The sequence below is a fragment of the Aspergillus multicolor genome, assembly GCF_047715735.1.
Source record: "Aspergillus multicolor strain CBS 133.54 unplaced genomic scaffold BDW74scaffold_1, whole genome shotgun sequence".
In the NCBI taxonomy this organism is placed as follows: Eukaryota; Fungi; Ascomycota; class Eurotiomycetes; order Eurotiales; family Aspergillaceae; genus Aspergillus; species Aspergillus multicolor.
Window position 1 is genome coordinate 1,042,765 of NW_027395952.1, and position 25,143 is coordinate 1,067,907.

Here is a 25,143-nt window from a genome sequence, read left to right on the forward strand (position 1 = left end):
GATCGGTAGCCGGCCCATGTGCCGACTTTCGAGAAAGCAAGGTAATTGTTATCAGCAATTTATGGAAAAGACTCATCTAACTAGGCGTCCAGGTTTATTGTCAACTAATTTACAGCGAGTACCGGAAATGCACATCATAATCGCCCAAATCCGGGTTTGGCTCAATCGGAGTTCCGGCCAGATCTGCAGCTCGAAGCTTCGCAGCGCGCTTGCGATTGACCCAGGTAAAGCCTGCCATGAGAACCAGTACATCAACGAAAGCGAAGCACGCCAGCCCCATGGCAATTGACAAGCCTGTGATATACCGCGGCGAGCTCTCGGTGGTAAAGATCTGGCCTACCGCAACACCCGCCGTGTTTCCGAGGCAGAGGGTAAAGCCGACCATCGTTGCGCGCTTGTAGTGTTTCGACACGTTGTCTTGCAGCCACATGAGGGACAAGCCAGTTGTCGGGTAAATGCCCAAAGCCGCGACTGGAATCGGTTAGGCCATCGGTGAAAAATAGCGGACGGAAGTGAACTTACTGAAGCATGCAAAGAACCTCACTTTGAGATTCTCAACACTAATCAAGAGCGCGTAGCCAACAATCAGGAACAAGAGACTACCTGCGAGGAAGGGCCCGCGGTATCCTGTCCTATCGGAGAAGTACGCGATGATCATGAAGAAGATCAGCGCACAGATGTATATTGGAACAGTCATGAGATTCGCCTGCACAGACTTGTACCCCAGGCCGCTAACAATCGTCGGCATGAAAGTCGTCAAGCCATACAACGAGATATCGACTGAGAATTGATACGCAAAGAACGCATACCACTTGGGGTCAACAAAGACCTTGAGGCATTCGGCTAGAGAGAACTCCTCGCTAACGCCCCAGGTCGGGTCTGCGTCGTATCGCAGCTGCATCATATGCTTTTCCTCAGGTGTGAGGAACCACGCTGTCGTTGGAGATTTCGGGAAAACGAGCCAGAACAAGGGCACGGCAATCATGGTCATCGCCGCTTCGACGGCGAAGAGCCACCGCCACCCTGAGAAGTGGGCAGTGTGGATCTGGGTCAGACCGTATGCGAGGACTCCGCCAAAGGCGCTGGAAAATGCGCTGAATGCGAAGATCCAGGACGATCGCTGCCCGCGCTCTGACTTCTTGTAGATCCAGCCGATGTAGACGTTGATGCAGGGGATCAGACCGGCTTCGAAGAGGCCAATGAGAAGTCTGCAGGCGTAGAGACCTCGGTGGTCTTGTACGAAGGCTAGACAAAGGTAAGTCAGTGGGATGTTAAATGATGACTGTGTAGGTAGACGTACCCATTCCCAGACTGGCGGCAGCCCAGCACAAGGCACTGATCGACATCAACGGCTTTGGGCCAATGACCTTTAGCAGGATGGCGACGGGACCTTCGAAGGGGACATATGTGGCATATCTAGAACATCATGAACTTCGGATCACAACCAATGAGAGAGGCTCTTCGGACTAACAGCAAAGTTGTCGCGGTGCCGAATTGATTGCCGACGAGGCCAATCTCGTCAGGAAGTCCCGCGACATTGGCATTGCCCAGGTTGCTTCGGTCGAGGTTAGACATCATGTACAAGACGCCCATTGCGCATACGGCGAATAACTAAGACATGTGTCAGCTCATGACGCGGCAAGCTTCTAGATCGACAAGGCAAATCACATCAAACTTCCGCATCATGTGTCTTTCTTTGACGGGATCAATGTACACATCGGACGAGCCATTCTCAGAATCCGTTGAACTTTGCACTTGCGGGCCTTTCTCTGCCATAGTGACTGATCTGGTTAGAAATCCAGCGGCCTCACTCGGCCGTCGCGTTATAGATATACAGGGGCCATCATATCAGTCACCGTGCACTGGCCTAGGCTCGTACGATCTGGCGGAGATAGCGCTATCTACATGTCCCCCTGGGCGTGATAAGTTATCTCCCTAGGATCAGCCTATCAGTCGGCACGGCTTACTGATAAGCTGCATCGGCTTGGAGAAGCCGACTGTCCTCTATAGGCCAAGTATAGAAAGCGACTGACCATTGAGCGGACACTTGGGATAGCATCGATCAAAGCAACTCGTCCACCATGCCAGGAATCAGAATCGCAATTGACCGCGGGGGAACCTTTACCGACGGGATTGCCTTGATACCAAACAATACGACCGGGAAAGACCAAGAAATCGTGCTCAAGGTGCTGTCGCAATGTCCCGACGAATACGACGATGCTCCGACCGAGTGCATCCGACAAATCCTGGAGATTGCGACCAACACCAAGATTCCACGGGGTGAGCCCTTGGATCTGGAGAGTGTTGAGAGCATTCGCATGGGCACGACGGTTGCGACAAACGCGCTCTTAGAACGGAAAGGCGAGAGGACAGCGTTGCTGATTACCAAAGGTTTCCGCGATCTTCTGGAAATCGGCAACCAAGCTCGCCCTCACATCTTTGACCTCTCTGTTCGCCGGATGAAGAAGCTGTATGAGACTGTCCTGGAGGTTGGCGAGCGCGTTACGATCGAAGGCTTCGCAGAGAATCCCGAGCCGCAGCCGATAGATGTCAGCTCAGACCCTCAGTTGACAACCGGAATATCAGGTGAAGCAGTCCGTATCCTCAGAATTCCCGACTACGAGCAGGTCCGTCGCGACCTCACACATCTATGGGCTCAGGGCTACCGGACGGTAGCAATTGCCATGATGCACTCGTACACGTTCCAAGACCATGAGCTTGGTATCGCCAAGATTGCGCGCGAACTCGGCTTCAAAGTTGCGGCGTCTTCGGAATTGCAAAAGATGGCGAAGATCGTCCCGAGGAGTCAGTCCGCCGTTGTTGACGCCTATTTGTCTCCTATAACAGACAAGTACTTGGAGAGCTTCAAGAAGGGGTTCAAGGGGGGACTTGAAGAGAAGCTTTTCTTGAACCAGTCTGATGGCGGGTTGACGACGTATACGAACTTTACGGGACTCCGGGGCGTTCTTAGCGGTCCAGCTGGGGGTGTTATTGGCGTGGCTAAAACATGTTATGACGAGCAGGAGGGCAAGCCTGTGCTGGGCTTCGATAGTAAGTTCTTGGTGATCTCCACATTGTTGTATTTTGCTAACACTTTTCACAGTGGGAGGAACGTCGAGCGACGTTTGCCGCTACGCCGGGTCCCTTGAGCATATCTTTGAGAGCACGATTGCAGAAGTCACGATACAGACACCACAATTAGACATCAATACCGTCGCAGCAGGCGGTGGATCCATCCTTACCTGGGAAAACGGGCTTTTCAAAGTCGGCCCAGGAAGCGCAGGGGCGAATCCCGGCCCAGCCTGCTATGGGAGAGGCGGCCCATTGACCGTGACAGACGCTAACTTCTTTCTAGGGAGGATTATCCCTGATCTATTTCCCAGACCACTTGACTTTGCTGTTGTGCAGAAGAAGTTCGCCGAGATCACCGACACCATTAACCTCAGCGGGGAAACCAAGTTCACGCCGGAAGAGGTTGCAATGGGTTTCTTGCAGATCGCCAATACCACGATGACGAGGCCGATCAGGACACTGAGCGAGGGCCGTGGGTTTGAGACCAGGGCCCACGTCCTAGGTTGTTTTGGCGGTGCGGGTGGACAGCATGCCGTTGCTGTTGCGCGAGACCTGGGAATCCAGCATGTCATCATCCCTCGATATTCGAGCATTTTATCGGCGTACGGTATGGCGCTGGCGGACGTTGTGGTTGAGAATCAGGAACCGGAGACGCAGGCTTTCTCAGAGAACTCGCTTCCGGCATTGCAGAGTCGGTTTGAACGGTTATCTGAGAGAGGACGGGAGGGGCTTGCTACTCAGGGGTTTAACGACGAGCAAGTTCGACACGAGTACTTCCTCAATATGAGATACCAGGGGAGCAACACGGCTCTGATGATCGGGGGGCAGCCGGGCAAATTAGCCGAGTTTGGCGACGCCTTTACAAACCGCCACAAGCAGGAGTTTGGGTTCACGCAGCCTCGTGACATTGTGATTGATGATGTTCGAGTACGGAGCATCGGCAGCAAGGGTGTTGGCATCAAGCTAACCAAACCGTTTCAAGAGCTTCGCAGGGTCCAGACTTCGCCGCCAGTGACTCCACGGAAGCCGCAGTCCATGAGGAAAGTGTATTTCGAGACCCGTGGCTGGATGGACGCTGGGCTGTTTTTCCTTGGTGACCTCCCTGTTGGTGCTAGGATTGCAGGACCCGCAATGCTCGTTGACAAGACTCAAACAGTTGTCGTTGACCCGTTCAGTGCGGCAGTTGTGCTCCCCGAGCATTTGCTACTCGAGATCCTGGACGTCGAGAAACCCAAGCTCAATAGTGAAGTCGTGGATCCGGTTCAGCTGAGCATGTTCGGGCACCGGTTCATGAGTGTCGCCGAGCAAATGGGGCAGACGATGCAGAAAACGTCTATCTCTGTCAATATCAAAGAGCGACTTGATTTTTCTTGTGCCGTGTTCTCTGCGGATGGTGGACTCGTGGCTAATGCGCCGCATATTCCGGGGCATCTGGGGTCAATGTCTTACGCTATCGCATACCAGGCGAAACTCTATGGAAAGGGGGAGCTGAAGCCCGGGGATGTGCTGCTGAGCAACCACCCCTGCGCAGGCGGGACACATCTCCCAGATCTCACGGTTACGACGCCGGTATTTGACGAGAATGATCCTGAACGGATCCTGTTCTTCGTGGCTAATAGAGGCCACCACGCTGATATCGGCGGCATTCAGCCGGGATCCATGCCGCCGCATTCAACTGAGCTTTGGCAAGAGGGTGTTGCGGTGGAGACCTTCAAAATCGTGAAAGAAGGGATCTTTGATGATGCCGGTCTGCATAAGATTCTGGTTGATATTCCTGGATCGTACCCAGGATGCAGCGGCACAAGGACTCTCAAGGACAACATCGCGGACTTGAAAGCAGCCATTGCCGCTAACAACCGCGGAATTGGCCTGATTACTGCGCTGGTGAGGGACTATACGTGGCCGGTTGTGGAGTTCTACATGAAAGCGATTCAAGACAATGCGGCGCAGTCTGTCCGGAACCTGCTCAAGGTCTTCGCGAGAAAGTTCGAGGGGCAGGATCTACAGGCAGTTGACTACCTAGATGACGGAACTCCCTTAGCCCTGAAAATCAACATTGACCCCGACACTGGCGATGCAATCTTCGACTTTGAAGGAACTGGACCAGAACACTATGGAAACCTCAACTGTCCACCCGCCGTCATGCTCTCGGGCATCATGTACTGCCTGCGCTCCATGATCTCCACAGACACCCCATTGAATCAAGGATGCCTTGCGCCCATCAAGCTCAAACTACCAAAGGACTCGATTCTCTCACCATCTCTAAAAGCCGCGACTGTCGGATCAAACGTCGAGACATCCCAGCGCATCGTCGACCTTATTTTCAAAGCTTTTCAAGCCTGCGCAGCATCGCAGGGAACATGTAACAATCTAACATTCGGATACGGCGGGACGGATCCTGAAACCGGACGTATTGTCAAAGGCTTCGGATACTACGAGACTATCGCGGGCGGCTCAGGCGCAGGCGCCGACTGGGCGGGTGAAAGCGGCGTCCACACACACGTCACGAATACACGGATTTCCGACCCTGAGATCCTGGAGCAGCGGTACCCCGTGCTTCTTCACGAGTTCTCTATTCGACAGGGCAGTGGCGGCGGCGGTTTGAACCGTGGCGGCGACGGGTGCGTGCGGGACATTGAATTCCGTATGCCGCTGCAGGTGTCGATTCTTTCTGAGCGGCGGGTGATAGCGCCGTATGGGATGGCTGGTGGTGGGGAGGGGAAGAGGGGTGTGAACTTGTGGATTCGCAGGGATGTTGAGGATGGGAGTGTGAGGACGATTAGTCTGGGCGGCAAGGCGACGGCGAATATGAACAAGGGTGATCGGATTGTGATTCTTACGCCTGGGGGTGGGGGGTATGGAAGGGACCCGACGACAGTGAAGGCCAAGGAGGTCTTTGGGGCGTTTCGGATTGGGGATAGGGCTGCGAACGCGGGGGAGAGGATCGGGGGTGGGAGTGTGAAGGAGAGGGAGGCTGTTGCTGCGAGCAATTAGTTACTTACCTGAAGTTAGGAAGAATGAATGCATCCTGTTTTGGTTTGTTCTGCCCTATCTCATTCTTATCTGGCCTATCTCATGCCATCGAGTTGGAGATGAGAAGATCGGCTGCGTTCCGACTCCAAATCGGCCGGTCTTATCGCGAGGGGCACGTCGGTCGGCCAACTCTTTGCGCCGTCTATATGACTTCAGCATCGGTGCGTCAAGGACATATAGAAACAGACAAGAAAAGACAAGGCTCTTTGTCCAAGCCATACCATACCTAGCCAACCCACCATGCCACCACCCTCAGAAACCCCCAAACCAATCGACATCCTCCTCATCGAATCCCCCGTGCAGTCAATCGACCACGCCCGCCGACAAGCCCTCGTCAAAAAGTACAACCTCAACCTAATCCTCTACGACTGCCCCTCCCCATCCTCCTTCAAGGCCCGCTTAGCCCCGGGCGGTCCCTACAGCAACCTAACCGCAATCCTGCGCAACGGGTGGCTAAAAGCCGGCCCCTACGCCTACCACACGCCCTTCTCCACTGACCTGATCCCGTTCTTCCCACCGTCCTTAAAACTCATCTGCTGCAGCGGCCACGGCCACGATACAGCTGACATTGAAGCCCTCACGGAAAGAGGGATCTGGTACTGTAATACGCCGAATGCATGTACCGAGGCCGTTGCGAATACGGGGCTCGCCCTGGTCCTCGATACGTTCCGGTATCTGAGCTATGCGCAGTGGTGTGCAAGGTATGACTGGATGAAGAGTCGGGATCTCGGTGTCAAGGCTGTTGATCCCGCCAACAGGGTCCTGGGGATCGTGGGGATGGGGGATATCGGGCTGGCTATTGCAAGGAAATGTGAAGGTGCACTGGGGATGAGGGTTGTCTATACGGGTCCGCGACGGAAAATCGTGGCGGAGGGGATGTTGGAACGTGGAGCAGTGTATTTTAGCAGTGTGGATGAGATGATTCCGCACGTTGACTGTATCGTCCTGTCAGCGCCGTATACGGCTTCCACGCACCATTTGCTCTCATCTCAGCAATTTGCGCTTGCGAAAGAGGGTGGGTTGAGGGTTGTCAATGTCGCGCGCGGGAAGATGGTTGATGAGGAGGCGCTGCTTGAGGCGCTGGAGGCTGGACAAGTTGTTGGGGTTGGACTTGATGTGCATGATAGTGAGCCTAGTGTTAACTCCAGACTCAGGGATAACTGGATGGTGACGCTGCTGCCGCATATTGGGGTTTGTTCGGCGAGTAGTTGGGAGGGGTTTGAGAGGGGGAATCTGGACAATTTGGAGGGATGGTTGGAAACGAAGAGGCCAGTGACGCCGGTGAATTGGGTTGGGTGAGGGAGGGAGTGGATAAGGATGATGATGAGGAGAATAGCAGAGGAAGTTATGTTGCATTCGTAGGGACTACCGTAGGAAAGGAAAGAGGAGAGAGTTCATCCGAGCTAAGGTTACCGGTACACAAAACACGAGTTGCTCCGAGTCCGTCTCTCACACAGAAACCCCGCTGTCTGCAGACGGGGACTTTACTCTCCTTGTTCACGAGTCACCTCTACCTATACTTAAGCAGCCATGGCCTAGCTCATCGCATCCTCATTCTCTCATCTGCTCTCTTTCCTATATCCCACTAGATCCAAAGTCCATTCATAAGCAAGAGATAACACAATAATGACCACCACCAAATAGCCAACAATCGCCTTCTTCGGTGCCACCGGCGGCAGCACCATCCCGTGTCTGGCGCCTGCCCTGGAAGCCGGGTGTCGCTGTATCAGGAAGCAAACCTGGTCCTCTCCCGTTGCAACATGTCCCTGAGATACTCTGCATCAACAGCTGGGGCCTTCAAGTCCACATCCAACTCTTCCAAAACAGCCCTTGTCTTTCCAGTCTCAAGTCCAAACGTGCAATGTCCCGCGTCAAGGTACTCCCCTCAACACCGCCCACCGCACTTGCGCATCAGCCGAGCCATCCATCGCCGAAACTGCCTCGAACCATCCGTTAAACGGCAGACTGCGACCAGCCCTCGTCACCTCGCCGCCGTTACGGATCTCCTGCATCAGACCTGGAAGATTCTCGAGGGAAGGCGGCGACGGGTTTGAGAGATAGTATATAGTCGCTTTCCCTTGCTCACTTCCTTGGCTGGATGTATATTTCGAAAGCAAGCCTATACCTTTGGCGATATAGTCGACCGGCACGAAATCAACGACAAACGATTTCTCCCTGACTGAAAGCTGCGGGATTGCCTTGGCCTGTAGCATAGTCAGGTCCATTGTGCGAATAAAACCATCCCTTGGTTTGGGGATCCCTGTTCGTCAATGTGCCGTTGCAGCGGAGGACCGGTATATGGACACAGCGAAACCTCGGTCTGCCGCGGCTCCCATCACCATTTTCGCAGCCCAGCGGCTCTTGAAGTAGCCCAAGCGAGTACTTGACTCCGGCGTAAAATGTGCAGAATTGACTTCCTCGCTGATAATAGTGGAAGCAGTGGTCGTGGTCGAGCTCCATGTTTGGAGATGCGGCACGGACCAGGTGGAGAGGTGGTGGATGTGCGTATTGACAACTTCCAGACTGGCAAGGTGGATGATCGTCTTTGTGGCGGTGACGTTTGGCGTGCGGAGGGAGTCATTGGAGCGTAAAAGTGACACTTGACCTCCTAGGTGGTAAATTGCCTCGATAGATTGACCGAGAGCGCGGACTCGGAGAGCGACAGGCCAAAATGCTGGCCCGGTGAGATGAGGGAACCAAGGAGGAAGTGAAGACGGGTTGAGAGATCGAGATGATGGTATGGAAGCTGGTAGTGGTCCATGTCTTCAATAACACCGGCCAGTGCAAGCTGTTTTGTGGATCCAAGAACGTAGATGGTGCCAAAGGAGTTGTCCTGGAGTGTGGCGAGCATATGCACGCCAATGAAGGAGTCCGCCCCAGTCAGAAGAATGGAAGTGATCTGCGACGGGGTGATATTTGCTTCCGCTGGCTGCAGACTGTCGTCGAGCTTGACTTCTGCATTCCAGTTAATCGTTGAGGTAGATTGCTTATGTCCTGATATGGTTGGAGCCGTCCCCATCATCAGCTGGGCGATTGCCCTGGGAGTAGGAATCTTGAACATCGCGTTGAGAGACAGGGGCATCTTAAGAGCGCGTTTGAGACGAGCCTGTAGACTAACGATTAGGAGACTCTGCCCTCCCAGAGCAAAGAAGCTGTCATCTGGCCCAATTGGTCGTGTTTTTGGGAGCTTCAAGAGCTGCCGGCATTCGTGGATGATGGCTTCAAGGATTGGCTCGTTTGAGCTTGCTTCGTTCTCGTCTTTGGATGATAGCTGCGTGTTCACAGAGTACGTAAGAATAAGAGGACAATTCAATAGCTGTTGCAGATCGGCCTTGCCTCCGATGGTTGTAGGAAGCATGTCCATAAATTGATACGTATTGGGGAGCATGTAAGCATTTAGATGCTTGCCGACCAACTCGTTCAGCCTAAACGCAAATTCTGCTTGCTTATCCACACCGGGCAGCTGTCTAGGTACAACAGATGCAATCAACTGCCGGTTGTCCGTTAAGCTTTCCTGCTCCTGCTCGTCGAGAGTCACTTGCCGGACAATAACAGCCAAATCAACTACCCCGCGCTCCGAGTCCTTATTTGTCTCGACGAATATCCAATGCTCAACCTCACCCAGGTCAATCCGAAACCCTCGCAGCTTCACCTGCTTATCTCCCGCAATGCGTCCATAGAACTCAATATTCCCACTGGGGAGATACCACCCCCTGTCCCCTGTGCGGAACATACATCTCCAGCCTCAGGCACGATCCTCTGGAGAACAAAACGGGTCTGGCAGAAATGCTTGTTCGTTGATATCGGCACGATTGATATATCCAAGTCCAACCTGAGCTCCACCGACAACGGTTTCTCCGACGACACCAGACGGCGAGGGCTTCGGGTTGTGGTCGAGGATATAGTGGCGTACATTTGCAAGAGGGTATCCAATGGGGATATTCACCATATTATCTGATGAGTATTCAACTTTCTCAATTGTTGTTTGCACGACAAGTGCACACGGACTCCAATTATTGTAAACCCTTGCGGGTGTCCCCAGGTCGTAGAAGGCCTTCGCCACGCGGACGGGCAGTCTTTCGCCATTGAAATGTGTGATGGTAGTTGCTGAGATTGCGGAGGTGCGTCGTCGAATTTCGAGCAGCAAAGCGAACTGTGTAGGGGTAAAGTACGTGACGGTAACCTGGGACGCTTCCATATACTTCGCCAGCGCAACGGGGCCCTTGCGGATCGAAGCACTAGCGATACACAGGCGTGCTCCAGCGGTAAGAGCAGAGAAGATCTAGATGATCGAGAGGTCGAAGCAGATGGAGGAATGATGGAGGAAGCGGTCGCTGGAAGTGAACTTGTAGTCATAGTGCAGAGTGCTGAGCATCTGCTGCGTGTTGGACTGGCTTAAAACAACTCCTTTGGGGGTACCGGGACTTCCCTATTGTTGTTAGCACAGAGTCCTTTGAAAGATTCAAACACTGACAGAAGTGTAGATTGTGTAGAAAGGACCGGCCTTGGTCACGGGAGCAGGGGCGGCAATGGTCGCTCCTTCCCCAGAAATCTGCTCGACGGCCAACACTAGCCCCGCGAAAAGAGCACACGCAGTCTCTTCAAGCTCGCCTTAGGTCAAGACGAGTTTCGTTCCTGAGTCTGCAATCATAAAATATAGTCGCTCTTTTGCAACTTCAGGGTCCAGTGCGACGAATCCGCACCCAGCGAACAGCACACCCACTATCGCTGCGATCGTCATAGCACCTGGTGTCAGCAAAATACCCACCATGTTCTTAGGCTGCACACCGAACGCCTGAATTGCTTTCAAAACATCGCTTGCCTGTGCAACGAGCGCCGTGTACGTGAGCCGGGCATCGTCCAAGTCCGAACTATCCACAGCCACTTCATCAGGGTATCGTCGAGCGATGGCCAAAATCCGCTCAGCAACGGGCTGGTCCTCCCAGATATTCGACACAAAGTCTAGGTTGAACATGTTGCGTCTCAAGTACTCTAGCTCCTTGCGTCTGACCATACTAATATCCGAAACAGGCTGCTGATAGAATACTACTGCCGAGACATTCAACAAAATTCTCCAAGAACCGCTCCATCTCAGGCTCCCAGTAAAGCGTCGTGGAATACTCGAGACGAAGCTTTAGACCTATTGTCGGATCCTCCAGAGCCTCGAGTCCAATCTCGCACGCGGTCAGAATATCTTCAACCAGGACCTCGGTAATGTCAAAGTCGCCCGCGGAATAAACGGGTATCGTGCCGTGAGTCTGGTAGTTCATAATAACCTGGCCAAGAGGGACATGTGCAGGTGTTTTCGCAGCATTGATAGCATTAACAATGGCGTCGAAGGGCACCTGCGAATGTGCGAGCGCAGACATGACCGCGTTGTTAACATGTCGCAGGACTGACTTGAAACTGGCACTGATGGTATCGTTCTTTACGAGGCAGCGAACTGGGACAACATTGACGAAGAACCACAAAGTATCGTTGACGGCGGGGTTCGGCCGGTTCCCGTCAACAAGGTGGATAGTGAGGTTCTCCTCTTCGGTGTATCTACAAGGAATGTGCGCAGCACTGCCAGGAGAAATTGAGCCGGGGTTATGAACAATCCAGCGCAGATGCGCTTATGCGCTGGAAAAGGTTCTTCTTCAGCGCGGCTCGATGGATGGCTCTTCGGTAGTCATTTACTTCCGGTCGAGCCTCCTTTGTAAGTGGCAGGAGGCGCATTGGGCCTGGAGGTGGCTTTTCGTATACCGACTTCCAAAACTCCAAGCTGGTGATCATCTTAGGAGAGCCGAGAAGGGTGTTGTGCCACAAGCTAAACTCTGCATAGCTGACGGGGGGTCCATTAATAGAGGCAAGGTTCCTTTCTGTTCGGAGTGCATTGTACAAGTCTGTGAATTGCTGCAGGAATGACCGGCTGCTTCCGCGGTCAATGCAGATGTGATGAAAGATAAGGGCGAGGGCGTGTCTGTCGTCGTGGAGCTTTACAAGCGCATCATGCATCACTTCGCCCAATTCAAGGTCCATTGGCTGGCTTTGAAGCTCTTGGATATAGTCGTCTAGGGCTGCTTCTGGGTCGGAAGACGTGGACAAGTCTACCTCGAGCAAGCCGGCAGAGTTACCCTCCATAACCTCCTGCTGGGAGAACTCTTCGCCCTCGAAATAGGCCGTACGCAAGATCTCATTGCGAGAATTGAGTTCTCGAAGAGTCTTTTCTACCAATTCTGCTTTGGGCCTCCCTTGAAGCCGGAAAATCGTTCGCAGATTGAGGAATGAAGGATCCTCGGCGAGATTGTGCATGAACCAAAGTCGCCACTGGAAAGAAGACATGGGAACATCTGGTCCTATCTTCAGGGGCATGCTTCCAACAGATGGAAGAGAGACTTTTCCGTCGGCAGCTCCGCTTGCCAACTGCAACAACTCGTTTTTGCTGTGCTTGACTGCTGCAGGCTCAACTCGGCGCTTCAGAACCATTACGGAAGCCACCCTTTCAATGAGTGCTTTAATGCTCCGGCTGCTGAGGATATCAAACATAGCCAGCTCTACACCAAGTGTTTCGAAGAGCCATTGGCGGATCTCAATGGCAACGATGCTATCCAGCCCGTAATCCCCAAGACTGCGACTAGGTTGCAGAACACTTTGTTCAACAGAAAGCACGGCAGCGATCTTCTCCAGAAACCTGGCAGTCAAAATGTCGACTCGCTCAGCCTCATCTTTGGCCTCCAGCAACTTGGCCATGACCTTCTGTTTTTTGTTCTTTCCGTCGTTCGTCCCAGAAAAGTCATGATTGGCATACAAATTGCGAAACCGTGGTTGGTTTGCCCAGAAATAAGTTGGGCGGAGCAGATTTACGCCAGTGATAATCTGGTGGGCGTCTCTGCCATGAGTATCCACAGCAGCGAGCATACCTTTTTCCGGAGAGTCCATGGCGGCTTCGATCTGTGCAAACAACTCCTCTTCATTGATAGCGTCGTATCCGATACGCTCCATGACAGTCTGCAGCTGCGCATCCTCAGAGACGGTGCCAATGCCAACAACCATACCGACGTTCATGGTCGTCCCAACAAGTCCCCTGCAGTGACGATGGGCACAAAGGGCGTCGAGGTAACTGTTGGCGGCGGAGTAGTTGGCCTGGCCTTTTCATCCCAGTATTGCCGAAACAGAGGAGAAGCAGACGAAAAAGTCGAGAGGGATTGACATCGTGGCGGCGTGCAGATTATAGGCGCCTTGTACTTTGGGCGTCAGGCAACGCTGCCATTGCGTGAAACTATTTGAGGCAGTGGCGCGTCATGCAGAACCATTCCAGCGTGAAATACTCCGGCAAGACGATACGGGGTAGCTTTGATATGGTGGATAACATCCTTAACAACGAGAGCTTCGCTGACATCGCCACTAAATACGGCGACATTGACACCGCGATCTTGTAGCCACTGCACTGTATCGCGAGCCCCTGCGCGTTTAGCTCCTGAACGAGCCAGAAATGCGAGATGTCGTGCACCCCGCTGGTAAAGCCACTCGCTCAGACGACGGCCCAAACCTCCCAAGCCACGGACAAGAAGATACGTTTTGTTTTCATCGAAGAGTGTCCGACGGCGGAACTGAGTTGGTTCAACGAGGACCTGATCATCGGGGTGTGGAATAAGAACAACCTTGCCGCTCGTTGTGCCAGTCTGTAGCATTCTGAATGCTCGCTGGGCCTCGCCGTACGTAACCTCTGTGATTGGGTACGGGGGTTGGATCTTGCCCTCATGGACTAGGGTGCAAGAGTCCTGGAACACACGTGCACCTCGAGGCTCATTCTTTTCGAAGATGGTAATCCTGTCCACGCTTGCGAAAGAAACGTTGCGTCGGAAAGGGTCCATGGGGATGCGGCTGTTCTGGTAGATGTCACGTTTACCAATTTCAACAAACCGACCGAAGGGGGCAATGGACTCCCAGGTTGACAGGAGTAGAGAATCCGCAAGGGAGTTGAGGGCAACGTCAAAGCCTCGACCATTTGTGAGAGTGTGTATTCCTTCGACAAAGGAGTTGTCGCGGGATGAAAAGATGGCCAAGTCATCAAGTCCGTACTTTTCTATCAAAAGCACCCTCTTCTCTGCGGATCCGACAGTGGCTATGACCCTTGCCCCAATGTTTTGTGCAATTTGTACCGCCATCTGCCCGACTCCTCCGGCTGCTGAGTGAATAAGAACAGTCTCGTCTGGCCGGAGTCGTGCGATATCGACTAGGGAGTAGTAGGCCGTCGTAAGGACAAGGGGTATTGACGACGCCACTGCAAAGGGCATCCCGACTTGCAATTTGTAACAGAGGCTTGCAGGGTTGCGGAGGACCGTTCGATGCGCACCTTGCCCCGGCCGCCATGCAACGACACGGTCGCCGACAGCAAAGGCACTCGGTGAGACACCAGTGCCGACTCGGACAACAACTCCTGCACACTCATCACCAAGCTTGAAGCCTTCAGTTATGCCCATACCTGCTGCGATATCTCGAAAGTTGAGCGCCGATGCTTTGACTTCGATTTCGAGCTCATCAGGCTGCAACGGCTTCGTCGAGAGCTCTAGATCATCTGAGAACACCAGTGTATCCAGGAAACCTGGCCGACCGATTCGCAGGTTAAGAGGACGATCTTTCTGGTACAAGGGCTGTATAGTTAGCTCACTGCCGACGCCGTTAAGGACTTTGCAATTGAGATCATCGGCAGCGACAACTCGAGCGATATACAGGCGACCATCGCGTTCTACAACTTCGTTCTCGGCGATGGATTGGTCCAACAGCCTGCATGTCAACTTAGCGCAGGGACATATCCTGAATGAAGGCGTGATACCAAAAACCACTAAGCGCAAATTTGGATTTTCGCTACGTGCGCTACGGCAGAGACCGAGAATGAGCGCCTGCTCCGGAGAGGAAACATCCATGAGACCACCCCGGGTTAGCCAGACGATGTTTCCGTTCCCTTGTCTAGTGAGAAGCGCCTGGGCTGCGCGGAACTCTACCGATGCGCTATCTTGGTCGAAGTGGAGGTTTGCATCCAAGCTGGCGAGAACGACCACATCGCCCTGCACATTTTTGGCGCCTTCGGAGAGGGATAGGAAATCAACCTCGGTTGTCGGGACCATACTTCTCAACTTGATTAAGTTTGCTAGGTCTCGAGTCGCTGCTGTTGGGTTATTTGGCATCATTATTGTGAGTGCTGTGTTGGCTGGACTGCTGGTGAGTGGTTTATTGTGCCAGACCCTCACATTTGAGGAGGAATAGAATGATTGTAGACTCGATATATCGCTGATTGGTGATCCAGATGCGAAGAGGTATCCATCCTCCGCTACACGTTCAGAAAAGCACGGTAGCTGAGCGTCGGTCGAGACAACGACCAAGTCGAAGACTTCGTCGGTCTTGTCCACAATGCTCACCAGGCCTTTTCCTTTCTGGACAAGACTTTGCCAAACTTCTGGTGCAGCATCGTTACTTGAGATCATAGTTAGGTGCGCGATATATCTTCTCCCAGTATCAGTGATGCCCTAAAGAGCAGGAAGAGATCCTGTTCTGTTGCAGCCAACCCCGGCGTTACATGCAAAATTCTGCTGTTCGGGTGCTGGTGAACGTGAAGTTCCACCAGCTTCGTCAACCCATATTCATCGGTCACTGAATGCGGCAATGAGGACCACTCGAATCCGGAAAACATCGGCTTCTACTGCAATCCGAAGGAAAGAGAGCGCTTGTGTTGTCCGTGGCATTTGCCCCGAGACTTGTCAACTTGAGGCCCTGAATATCCAGCAACAGCTGTCCATCTTTCCCCTGCAGACGAACATCATTGGTCGCCGTACGAGGGCCGAGGGCATTTGTTTCCACTAGCACATCGAACTGCAATCCTATCTCGGAAGTCTTCCACTCGCTCAGTATACCGGAGACGCGCATGGAGCGCATGAAGGTTGGGACATATGCTACTTTGAGATGTTGCCCTAGCTTACCCTCAACAGATGCAAAGACAGGATGAAAGCAGGAGTCCAACAGTGCCGGGTGGATAATCGAGAGATCGCTCATTTCTCGAGAGAAAAGAGCAGGGTTCCAGCATATCGGAGCCGTTGCAATCCCGTCGCCGCTTTCCACGTTGCCATTCAGAAGCTGGAAGGTCTCGCCATATTGGAGGCCCATGTCGCGCAGGCGGCGGTAATATTGGTTGTGGTCAATGCTTCGGAAGCTCTGCCGACGAGCATCGAGCAGGTTGGCAGAGCTTTTGCATGCTATATGGAACCTTGATCTTCAGCTGGTCCAGCGTCTGGTTCGAAGGTCCCTTAAGAGCCGGGTGTGGGCCGATCTCCACCAAGACATCGATACGTTGATGGTCTTCTTCGTCTAGGACAAGTTCTGTCAATGCATTGGAAAACTTTACCATACCCGTCATGTTCGCAGCGAAATACTCCGGGTACATGGTAGCAGGATTAGCAACTCGGCCAGTCACACTCGATATCATAACGGCTGACCCCGATGGGACCTTGTTGGATTTGAACTCGGGATACGCAGCAAGAGCAGCCTTGTAGCCCGGAGCCAGGGGAAACATGTGGTGACCATGAAAACTGGACGGACGTTAGCACATAGCTAATGCCAGTGATTGAGTGGACTTACGCTTGAGCAAGCTGCAATCGGCGTGCAAAGATCTTTCTCTCCGAAAGCTTCTGCTGCAACTCTACACTGCATCTTCATCCCCAGACACTGTGAAGCTGATCGGGCCATTCATTGCCGCAACGGCAAGTCGGCTGGCGTACGGCTCCAACTCAGCAGCAACCTCCGCCTCTGTCATTTCAACCGCCATCATCGCCCCGGCCACAGAGCCTGGTGCTGCCGCGCCAGAACCCATATGCACACCACGATAGTACGCCGCGACAAGGGCATTCTCGAAAGAGAGCAAGCCGGCCGCATAGGTCGCAGCTAGCTCACCACTACTGTGGCCTACCACCCCAGATGGTTTGACTCAGATTGAGCAAGGACCTCGACCAGCGCAAGCTGTACAGCTGTGTAGATTGGCTGAGAGTACTCCGTCTTCGGGAGATATGAGTCCTGCTCCGATTTCTGCAACTCATCCACCATAGACCAGGACGGGCGATTGCGATCTTCGGGCAGTGCTTGCAGAATTGTATCGCACCTCTGCAGGGTCTTTAGAAACAGCGGGCATTGTTCAATCAGACTGCGCCTCATGGTAAACCATTGCGCTCCTTGGCCAGTGAACACAAATCCAAGGCGTGGAACAGTGTCGAGCTTGCTCTTCCACTGTGCTAATGGAAGTGGCTCCTTGATTCGTTCGACCAGCGCGTCCATGTTGGAGGCAATGGCAAAAGACCGGAATCGATGCATTGTTCTGCGAACGAGAGAGATGCTGCAACATCCGCCACGCTGAGATGGTTCATGTTTTCGTCGAGATACCCAGTAAGCTTCTCGCCCCAGAGCTTTCCCGCTCGGTCTGAGTGGGAAGTAAGTGGGACGAGATACGGTCTCTTCTCGGTGGATACATCAGCTTTGGTAGGGATCGAATCAGCAGAGAGGGAATCAGCAATGTCAGGGCAATACTCCTCTAGGATCACATGAGCATTCGTTCCCCCATACCCGAACGAGTTAATCGAAGCGCGTCTGGGAATGTGGTCCGCGACCCTCTTCCACTCCATCGCAACAGTGGGGATCTTCAGCCCCCAGCCCTTGAAGTCAGCCTCCGGATTCGGGCTTGAAAAGTGCATATTGGGAGGGGATCACCCGCTTCTCCAGCGCTGGCGTTGTCTTGAGCAGGCCCACCACTCCTGCGCACCTTCAAGATGCCCGATGTTCGTCTTCACTGAGCCGACATGAAGCACATCCTTGCAATTCTGGTCCCGTGAGAAGACATCTTAGGGAGCCTTTAGCTCTCTCGGGTCCCCCGCTTTCGTTCCGGTGCCGTGACACTCCACATAGCTTGTCTCAGCAGGGTGGAGGCCAGCACGCTCGTACGTACTTCTGATCAACTCGGCCTGGGCCTCAGCAGACGGGAACGTAATTCCCTGTTTCCGACCATTATGGTTTACTCCCGTTCGCGGATAATCGCTCGGATGGTATCGCCGTCGCGTTGTGCTGTGCTTTGGCGCTCGAGTACTAGGGCTGCAATACCCTCGCCGGGGACATAGCCGCTCCCTTGTGCGTCTCCATGCCTGCAGCGGCCGTCCGTCGAGAGCATACCAAGATCAGTCATGGTGATGAATATATTGGGGTCGAAGTGCAGGGCTGACCCCATCACAATGGAGATCTCTGCTTCGCCGTTCCGCAGTGACTGCGCGCCCATGTGAAAGCATACAAGGGAGAATGAGCAAGCTGTGTCGATGGTCGCGCTAGGGCCGTGCAAGTCATAGAAATAGGAGATGCGGTTGGCGAGGACGGAGTTTCCCGTCCCGGTTACGGTGTACTTTGGGTAGGTCGCGAGGTCCTTGGTCGTCATGGCGTTGTAGTCGTTTGTAAAGCTGCCGCAGTACACGGAGGTCTGGGAGCCAGATATCTCATCGAGGGTGATTCCCGCTAATGCCATTCTTCAGCAGACAGTCTCCTTGTTGACCTGAAAAGCCTAACTCACCATCCTCCAAGGCCTCATACACAACCTCCAGCAGAAGCCGCTGCTGCGGATCCATTACCTCCGCTTCTTTACCGGAGATATTGAAGAAGCCAGCATCAAATACGCCCAGATCCTGGTCGAGGGGATAGCCGCATTTGGCATTTGTCTGAAAGCACTCTTAGGATCCTATCCTATGTGTCTAATTCACGACACATACAGTCCCCTTGTGCGTCCCGTCCGGATGATAGAACGCATCGACGCTGAACCGGTCCGCGGGCATCTTGCGCTGCAGATCGACCTTGTTGATGATGTCTTCCCAAAGCTGTGAGGGAGACGAGGCCCCCGGCACGCGGCAAGCCATGACTACTATGCAGGGTGGGTTCTCGGCTTGCTCATTACTGGCAGGCTTGGAGAACTCACTGGCATTTCTGGTGGCATCCTCAACAGTCCTGGTTTTGTTCTCGAAGTGCATGGACATCTTCCTTGGCTGTTTGTCTAAAAGACTGAGTTTCTACCTTGACGGAACCAGGTGATTTATGTAGATTTTTTCTGCTAACAGGAGGTAGGTTTGGGGCGCTCATTCTGTCGTCGAGTGACTGCCGTGCATGAAATGTCAAGCGCAATAGAACACGTCCGAGATGCAACGAACAAGGCCAAGGGTCAAGCTGTTATACTTAGGGACCTTCCTTCTGCCCAGTCCCAGCATGGCTACGGAGCCTGCATGCATCGAACACGCCGATGGCGCACGGAGGCGCAGAAAAGCCAGCCCATCACGGCGCGATTCCGACCTCGTGTCAAATCCTCCGCCCAGCTCAAGGGGTTTTGGGGGCATACGAAGCGAAGGTTTGCAAGCTCAGTGTCCCGACGGAGGTTTCCAGCACGCCTTGTCAGCTTGCGGACGGAGAGCTAGAAGCCCTAGATCAGTTCGGCGTTCGTCGGTTGGTTTTGGGGGTTTGTAGTCTGACTAAGTGATCGAGTACCTTTTTCCCGACTAGGTAAAAGGTAAATGAACAGGATCTCGTGCTGCAGTAGGGTAAGGTAGGATGGTTTGACTTATCCCGCGTTAGCATTTTCCTTGACTAGATCAATGTGCAAAGGTAGAGATACTTGGGGGATATTTCCAGGCAGGGCACTTTCATCGGACGTTATGCTGAATTCAAGATAGAAATTGACACTGAAGGCATAAAAAGTATTTCTAGCCATAGCTTTATACTCCTTAATAGCAAAGATACTATCTCCTAGAGCTTAGCTCAAGCACCACCATAATCTCCGTACAGAGTACGGTAGGTTGGAAAGCATCCAATCCGCCTCCTTGTTACACTAGGAATCCCATCGGCGCCGACAACAACATCCGCGCGTATTTCGCGCCCATCATCGCTGAGAACCCTCACCCCATCACCAGTCTCCAAAATATCCAATTGACAATATGCCACCCCAGCCTTACCACGTCTCCCGCCAGTAGCCTCATATAACATTGCGTAAAACGCATGCCTCTCAACAGAGAGCACATTTAAACCCAAACCACCTCAGACACAACCCAAAGTCAATCGTTCCCCAGTAGCTACCTGCACTGTAGACCCTGATCCCGCGGAGCTCTTCGGTCTGTGTCTTGATGCTCTCGAGGAGACCCGGCTGCACTAGTGCAGGGACCTCGAGGCAGTTTGGGGCGAGTGAGATCCCAGCGGCCTGCGGTGTTAAGGTGTGTCTGCACTCGAGGATCGCGGAGGGAATGTTCAGGCGGTGTAGGAATTAAGCGAGTGTGAGGCCGCCGAGGCTGGCGCCGATTATGGCGGTGGTTGTGCTTTGGGTCTGGGGGTGGGATGGGTGGTGATAGTGAGGGTAGGTATATGCGTGCTTTAAATAGAGAGGGGCAAAGCTGCAGCTGGATACGAGACGCATGAAAGTCTCCATTGGGGCTCGGGGGGGTGTTTCTGGTCAAGGTCGAAGCTCTCCACTGAGGGGAGGGAAGGGGACTCGAGTTTATTAGTACCACAATCCCTGGGCCTCGACGGTAGCGGTAGTGGACTAGGGTCGTGATTTGTCAAAGCTTCGCGTATATGATAAAGGTCGATCATGAGCGGTACGCAACTTGATTCATAATCACGTCCAAGCTCCTCATCTACAGAGTATCCCTCGGAATCCCAGTCAATCTCTCTGCAACGCCCTGACCAAAGCACGCATCATGCGTGGCATCGAACAAAACCAGAACGAAACTCCTGAATTGCTCTGCACGCCATCCATTAATCGGATCGAGCTTCATCCTCTTCGTAAACGCCCTCCGCCGATCTCGTAGCAACGGAGACAGCTCACTTAGTTGCGTACACTTTACCAACGTCGCTGCGATTTCGGGGAGACGAGCACACCGGCGCCCGGGTAATGTGGGATAAGTCGCGAGCATGCGCAGACTCAGGGCGACATGCTCGCGAATCTGCTGCATGGAGCCGCTCACGGAAGGATCTTCATCTTTATCTTCATCTGCGTCGCTATCACTATCCGATTCAGACCCGTAGGTGGAATTCTCGCGGCTTTGGTCGGATTCGCTGCTGGACTTATCCGATCCTTCTTCACCGGCTGGCGAGAGCGACAGCGACATCGATAAATCCTTTGACCCGTTGATTCGCCACGCAATGGCATTGTACGATATACTCTCCAGAGCACGGAGCTCGTGCCCGTCTTCAAGCGTCGACTGCAATCAGGCCTCCTAGGGACCATCCGCCCAGGAGGTACGGTCCGCTGGGCTGGATTTCGCGGCGTGGAATGTTCACGTATTCCTGTGCTAGAGACGGGAGTGTTCTCTTGTTCAGACGACGGCGGGATGCAGAGGTGGATTCTTCGAAGATCGGTGATGATAAGCCGTAGACTGGTCGGCCTTGTCCTTCATTGAAGTCATTACGAGATAGATCTCCGAGTGCGAAGCAGGGAAGGGCTAAGCCGGAAATCGCATGGATCAGGATTAGCGGCGTAAGGGGGGAATTGGGATTGCCTTGGATGTGTACCACGGTGCCCATGATTATTGTGTCCTTCGCTGTTGCGGCGTGCTGATTATTCTTTTAGATAGGATGCCCGTATAGACATAGGTGGAAATCCGTCGGGGAGAGTAGGGTCGATTTGGGGTCGAGTCCATCTCCGCTCGGAGGCGGGCATTTCTTAGGGTTAGGCAGCGTCGGTGCTTGGGCGGCTCAAACTTCAACACTGCACTATTGGAAGTCGGATATAAGTCAATGACGGTTCCAGCAGGTACTGTCGTCTAGAATTCAGACTCACCATGTGGAAATCCCCTGCAGTTCTGGTCCTCCTGAACAGGGCGCTCGCGGCGCCTGCGACACCAACGGAACGAAAGGCCACAACCTTTGGCATGCCCTTAGCCAGGACCACCTTTTGCTTTATCGCCAACACCATTCAAATCGGCACTCCTCCTCAGTCGGTTGATTCCTTCGTGGACTGGACCTGGATCGGCTAGTATGTCTTCACTCCACGTTGTCATGGCAGTCTCGAGGTGACTTGGAACTGCCTGCAGCCATGCCAGAGTCTCTACAACCAGACGCAGTCAAGGACATTCGTCAACGAGTCGAACCTCTACCCAGATCGCTTATAGAACCCCAACCACTTCCACTTCTTTTTCTTTTTCTTCTTCTATGATGATCTCTCCGTCGGCTTCGGCTCCAATATCCAGCATGTCGGCCCGGACCACCATGCCAGGGTGACCCTTCACCTGGCAGACATGCACTTCCAGCAGGAGTTCGTCTACTCCTTCGCGGGCATCTATGGCCATTCTCCGGTCTTCAGCTCCGACAACGCCTCCACGCAGTCAACCTTCTACCAAATGTGGAAGCAAGGCGTGTATCCGACCCCCATCATCTCCTTCCTGTACTGCTATAACTCGACATTCAACAACCCGGCACCTCGCCGCGAGCTCTGCAGAGATAATGACGGCCTGCGGACCATAGGCGGTCATTCTCCGGTCCTCGACACCAGCAAGACAGACTCAGACCCGGTGCTATGGTACGACAATATCGTCTTTCCACAAGTCAACGAAATCTACTTCGAGTACGACCCAGCAATTCACTGGGTCCTCTGTGGACTGCGAGCGTGTCTCTTCCTTGCCGGCCGTCAAGTATGTTTTTGAGGGTCTTGAGCGAGTGTGGGACGTGACGGCTCAAAACTATGTTGAGAGGTTTCAGGTAAAAGCGAAGAGGTTTGTGTGCTGAACGTCTGGACCCTGGGAGAAGAGTATTTCGTTGTTGGGAATTTCGGAGAGATGATTGCGATGGATAAGATTGTGTTGTTTGATTTCGAGAGGTTGAGGGTTAGGCTGGCTGATGTTCCTAAGGAGGCTGGCTTATAGGAATGGATCTCGAGACAGTGCATCTATATATCTCATTGTGCAGGTGTCTCTAAGCTGATGGCCACGGTCCGCAATTGGAGATAGCTTGCTCAACAAGCTGCCTTCCGCCATTAAATAGCGATTGCATTTGATATAGAGCACAGAGTGAATTTTGACAAGCGGCTCCGCAATGCTAAGTTGAGAAATATTGTACGTAGGTACCAGTAGTGTAGTTGTGGATCCAGGATACAACATGGTCAATGCTGGCCGGACGTGCTTAGTCACATGCGGGGAGCATAACTATATGTATTGCCTGACAATTCAGGTGTCTGCGCCCGCGCTACGAAGCATCTTATGCCGTGCTCCTCAACCCGGCAAAGGATCATTTTGCTCAAACTCCATCGCACCAGCCCTCCATTGTACAACAGGGCCCTAAACTCTGAAGGGGGGTTCGTTTCACATTGAACCCACCTGCACCAACCTTATAAATTGACTTATGGTGGCCCTGTTACTCCAGGTCAACACGCCCAAACCAGTCGAGCCCGTCCGCCTACTGCTTCCTCTCCCGCCGACTTCATTCAGTCCGAAAGTGTGATTGAACACCACCAAACTACAGACATCGATTGGCAGAGAACGCGATGGATGAAACCAAGGCTGTTCAATACTTGGAATCGCTGATCGGAAGAACACTTCGCGTGCACGCGACCGATACGAGAGTTTTCGTGGGCCTCTTCAAGTGCACAGATGCGGTAGGTCATCGCAAGACGTTCATCGAGTGAGCCTGGTTACTGATTCGTCCTCGCGTTGCAGGCTCGGAATATCATTCTCGCCAACACACACGAGTATCGCTATCCAACAACGGCCGCCGTTCAAGACGCAGCCTCAAACGCGGCGTCCGAGAGCGCGCAGGACTTGCAGAAGCTAAAATTAAATATGACCAGTCGATTCATTGGCCTTGTGGTGGTCCCCGGTCAGCACATCACGAGGATCGAGCTGGAGGAGATCCCGCAGAATTGGAAAGCACCCGCATCGTGATGGTGGCGCTATGGCGGGACTCAGCTACTCTGAAGGACAGTTTGACGATTTGCTTCCGTGGCGAACTCTAATGATCGTGTTAACCCGTCTTCTCAAACTGCCCCTTTCTTTGCTTTTTCCCACTGGTCTCTTTCAGGGTCGCTGCATGCTTTACAGATGTGATATGCAATGTTCACGTGGGGGTTAATGGTAACGGCTGTGGTTGATGGATTCGAAAATTGCCTGAACTGGATGCGTTTCTCGCTAACCAACCTTTGCATGTGCCCATCCCCTGCACGAGGAGGCTCAAGCTTGCCTTGAACTGAATAGTTTGCCGTCTCTTGTGCGGTTCTAGGTCGGAGTTGGCCCACTTTCGATGAAGTGCCAAGATCTAGATGCGAGACGCGAGACCGGCTACTGCAACGTGGTTAGGAGATATGACGAAACAGATAGAGCTGCGTTATCTTGGCGCAGCAGCCGGGGCTTGGCATCATATAACCATGGTCCTGACTGTCGGCCTGAAGCCGGAGGTAAACTGGCGGTGTTCCTGCAGTTCAATGGGTGAGGCGCCTGGTGCCTCGAGCGGAGATAGCAATCAAGGCGCCGCCCATTATCCTCCGGAGGCCGCTTAGATGTCAGAAAGCAACGCGGACGAAACGAGGGCAGAAAAAGTAAAGGTAGCACGGGGAATTATGATCTTGAATTGTGCGACCTCAGCCACGGGTCAGTGGCCATGCAGAGTCGGGTATCTTCGGAGCGCGCCATCGAGGGCTTACCATGCGTATATCGTCCGTCACTACGGGCTTTGCTTCCACACAGACGGCACTTGTGGGATCCAGACTAGCAGTTCTGAGGTTGGAAGGCCTATGAGCGTGCACGCGCAATCGGAGCCAAGACCCGATGAGGGGAAGGACACAGCGTGACGGAGTCTGTGCTGGGGCCAGCCTTTGCAAGGTTCAAGGCTGTGAGTTCCAACTTCCGCTTAGTTGACTCAGATGCTTTGATAAGCCTGGGATAGGCGTCTTAAGAGGCGTTCCAGCCACTATAAAAAGAAACAAGCAAGCAGGAGAACATCCGTAGTCAAGTCTTATAATCCGCTCTAGTCTAGCCAGGTTAGCATAGCCAGCTCATACCCCAGAATCTC

The 25,143-nt window shown here is 53.3% G+C and overlaps 11 protein-coding genes across 11 annotated transcripts; 4 read left to right on the forward strand and 7 right to left on the reverse strand.

Annotated features, from left to right (window-relative positions):
- Positions 1-109: 109 nt before the first annotated feature.
- BDW74DRAFT_164627 (uncharacterized protein) lies at positions 110-1,686 on the reverse strand (the record flags this gene model as incomplete). Its single annotated transcript, XM_073726291.1, has 5 exons — positions 110-471; positions 523-1,245; positions 1,301-1,416; positions 1,472-1,611; positions 1,669-1,686. The coding sequence occupies 5 exons, from the start codon at positions 1,684-1,686 to the stop codon at positions 110-112; spliced, it is 1,359 nt and encodes a 452-aa protein (XP_073589607.1).
- A 395-nt stretch (positions 1,687-2,081) lies between these two features.
- On the forward strand, positions 2,082-6,066 carry BDW74DRAFT_184529 (uncharacterized protein; the record flags this gene model as incomplete). The annotated part of the gene is made up of 2 exons (XM_073730838.1): positions 2,082-3,051; positions 3,104-6,066. The coding sequence occupies 2 exons, from the start codon at positions 2,082-2,084 to the stop codon at positions 6,064-6,066; spliced, it is 3,933 nt and encodes a 1,310-aa protein (XP_073589608.1).
- A 279-nt stretch (positions 6,067-6,345) lies between these two features.
- Positions 6,346-7,404, forward strand: BDW74DRAFT_172345 (D-mandelate dehydrogenase-like dehydrogenase; the record flags this gene model as incomplete). Its single annotated transcript, XM_073727508.1, has 1 exon — positions 6,346-7,404. One exon carries the CDS (start codon positions 6,346-6,348, stop codon positions 7,402-7,404), a length of 1,059 nt encoding a protein of 352 aa, XP_073589609.1.
- Positions 7,405-7,976: 572 nt separating this feature from the next.
- Positions 7,977-8,330, reverse strand: BDW74DRAFT_172346 (uncharacterized protein; the record flags this gene model as incomplete). The annotated part of the gene is made up of 1 exon (XM_073727509.1): positions 7,977-8,330. The coding sequence occupies one exon, from the start codon at positions 8,328-8,330 to the stop codon at positions 7,977-7,979; it is 354 nt and encodes a 117-aa protein (XP_073589610.1).
- Positions 8,331-8,713: 383 nt separating this feature from the next.
- On the reverse strand, positions 8,714-13,152 carry BDW74DRAFT_172347 (uncharacterized protein; the record flags this gene model as incomplete). The annotated part of the gene is made up of 7 exons (XM_073727510.1): positions 8,714-9,825; positions 9,874-10,343; positions 10,452-10,534; positions 10,580-10,711; positions 10,874-11,097; positions 11,153-11,649; positions 11,855-13,152. 7 exons carry the CDS (start codon positions 13,150-13,152, stop codon positions 8,714-8,716), a joined length of 3,816 nt encoding a protein of 1,271 aa, XP_073589611.1.
- Positions 13,153-13,340: 188 nt separating this feature from the next.
- Positions 13,341-15,572, reverse strand: BDW74DRAFT_172348 (uncharacterized protein; the record flags this gene model as incomplete). The annotated part of the gene is made up of 1 exon (XM_073727511.1): positions 13,341-15,572. The coding sequence occupies one exon, from the start codon at positions 15,570-15,572 to the stop codon at positions 13,341-13,343; it is 2,232 nt and encodes a 743-aa protein (XP_073589612.1).
- A 605-nt stretch (positions 15,573-16,177) lies between these two features.
- BDW74DRAFT_142018 (uncharacterized protein) lies at positions 16,178-16,515 on the reverse strand. The gene has a single exon (XM_073722652.1). It carries the CDS (start codon positions 16,496-16,498, stop codon positions 16,280-16,282), a length of 219 nt encoding a protein of 72 aa, XP_073589613.1. The 5' UTR covers positions 16,499-16,515; the 3' UTR covers positions 16,178-16,279.
- A 200-nt stretch (positions 16,516-16,715) lies between these two features.
- Positions 16,716-18,737, reverse strand: BDW74DRAFT_184530 (beta-ketoacyl synthase; the record flags this gene model as incomplete). The annotated part of the gene is made up of 8 exons (XM_073730839.1): positions 16,716-16,778; positions 16,808-17,036; positions 17,066-17,449; positions 17,515-17,808; positions 17,839-17,948; positions 18,030-18,119; positions 18,212-18,627; positions 18,683-18,737. The coding sequence occupies 8 exons, from the start codon at positions 18,735-18,737 to the stop codon at positions 16,716-16,718; spliced, it is 1,641 nt and encodes a 546-aa protein (XP_073589614.1).
- Positions 18,738-20,780: 2,043 nt separating this feature from the next.
- Positions 20,781-21,669, reverse strand: BDW74DRAFT_172351 (uncharacterized protein; the record flags this gene model as incomplete). Its single annotated transcript, XM_073727512.1, has 2 exons — positions 20,781-21,347; positions 21,427-21,669. 2 exons carry the CDS (start codon positions 21,667-21,669, stop codon positions 20,781-20,783), a joined length of 810 nt encoding a protein of 269 aa, XP_073589615.1.
- A 257-nt stretch (positions 21,670-21,926) lies between these two features.
- On the forward strand, positions 21,927-22,787 carry BDW74DRAFT_172352 (uncharacterized protein; the record flags this gene model as incomplete). Its single annotated transcript, XM_073727513.1, has 3 exons — positions 21,927-22,120; positions 22,179-22,188; positions 22,257-22,787. The coding sequence occupies 3 exons, from the start codon at positions 21,927-21,929 to the stop codon at positions 22,785-22,787; spliced, it is 735 nt and encodes a 244-aa protein (XP_073589616.1).
- A 619-nt stretch (positions 22,788-23,406) lies between these two features.
- BDW74DRAFT_3350 (LSM domain-containing protein) lies at positions 23,407-24,066 on the forward strand. Its single transcript, XM_073732546.1, has 3 exons — positions 23,407-23,434; positions 23,503-23,734; positions 23,796-24,066. Exons 2-3 carry the CDS (start codon positions 23,624-23,626, stop codon positions 24,018-24,020), a joined length of 336 nt encoding a protein of 111 aa, XP_073589617.1. The 5' UTR covers positions 23,407-23,434; positions 23,503-23,623; the 3' UTR covers positions 24,021-24,066.
- The last annotated feature ends 1,077 nt before the right edge of the window (positions 24,067-25,143 follow it).

Excerpts from the sequence above, each read along its gene's own strand:
- BDW74DRAFT_142018 (XM_073722652.1), bottom strand. The coding sequence starts at position 16,498 with ATGACGGGTATGGTAAAGTTTTCCAATGCATTGACAGAACTTGTCCTA.
- BDW74DRAFT_3350 (XM_073732546.1), top strand. The coding sequence starts at position 23,624 with ATGGATGAAACCAAGGCTGTTCAATACTTGGAATCGCTGATCGGAAGA. Across the intron at positions 23,735-23,795 it reads TCTTCAAGTGCACAGATGCG|GCTCGGAATATCATTCTCGC; the intron begins GTAGGTCATCGC and ends CTCGCGTTGCAG.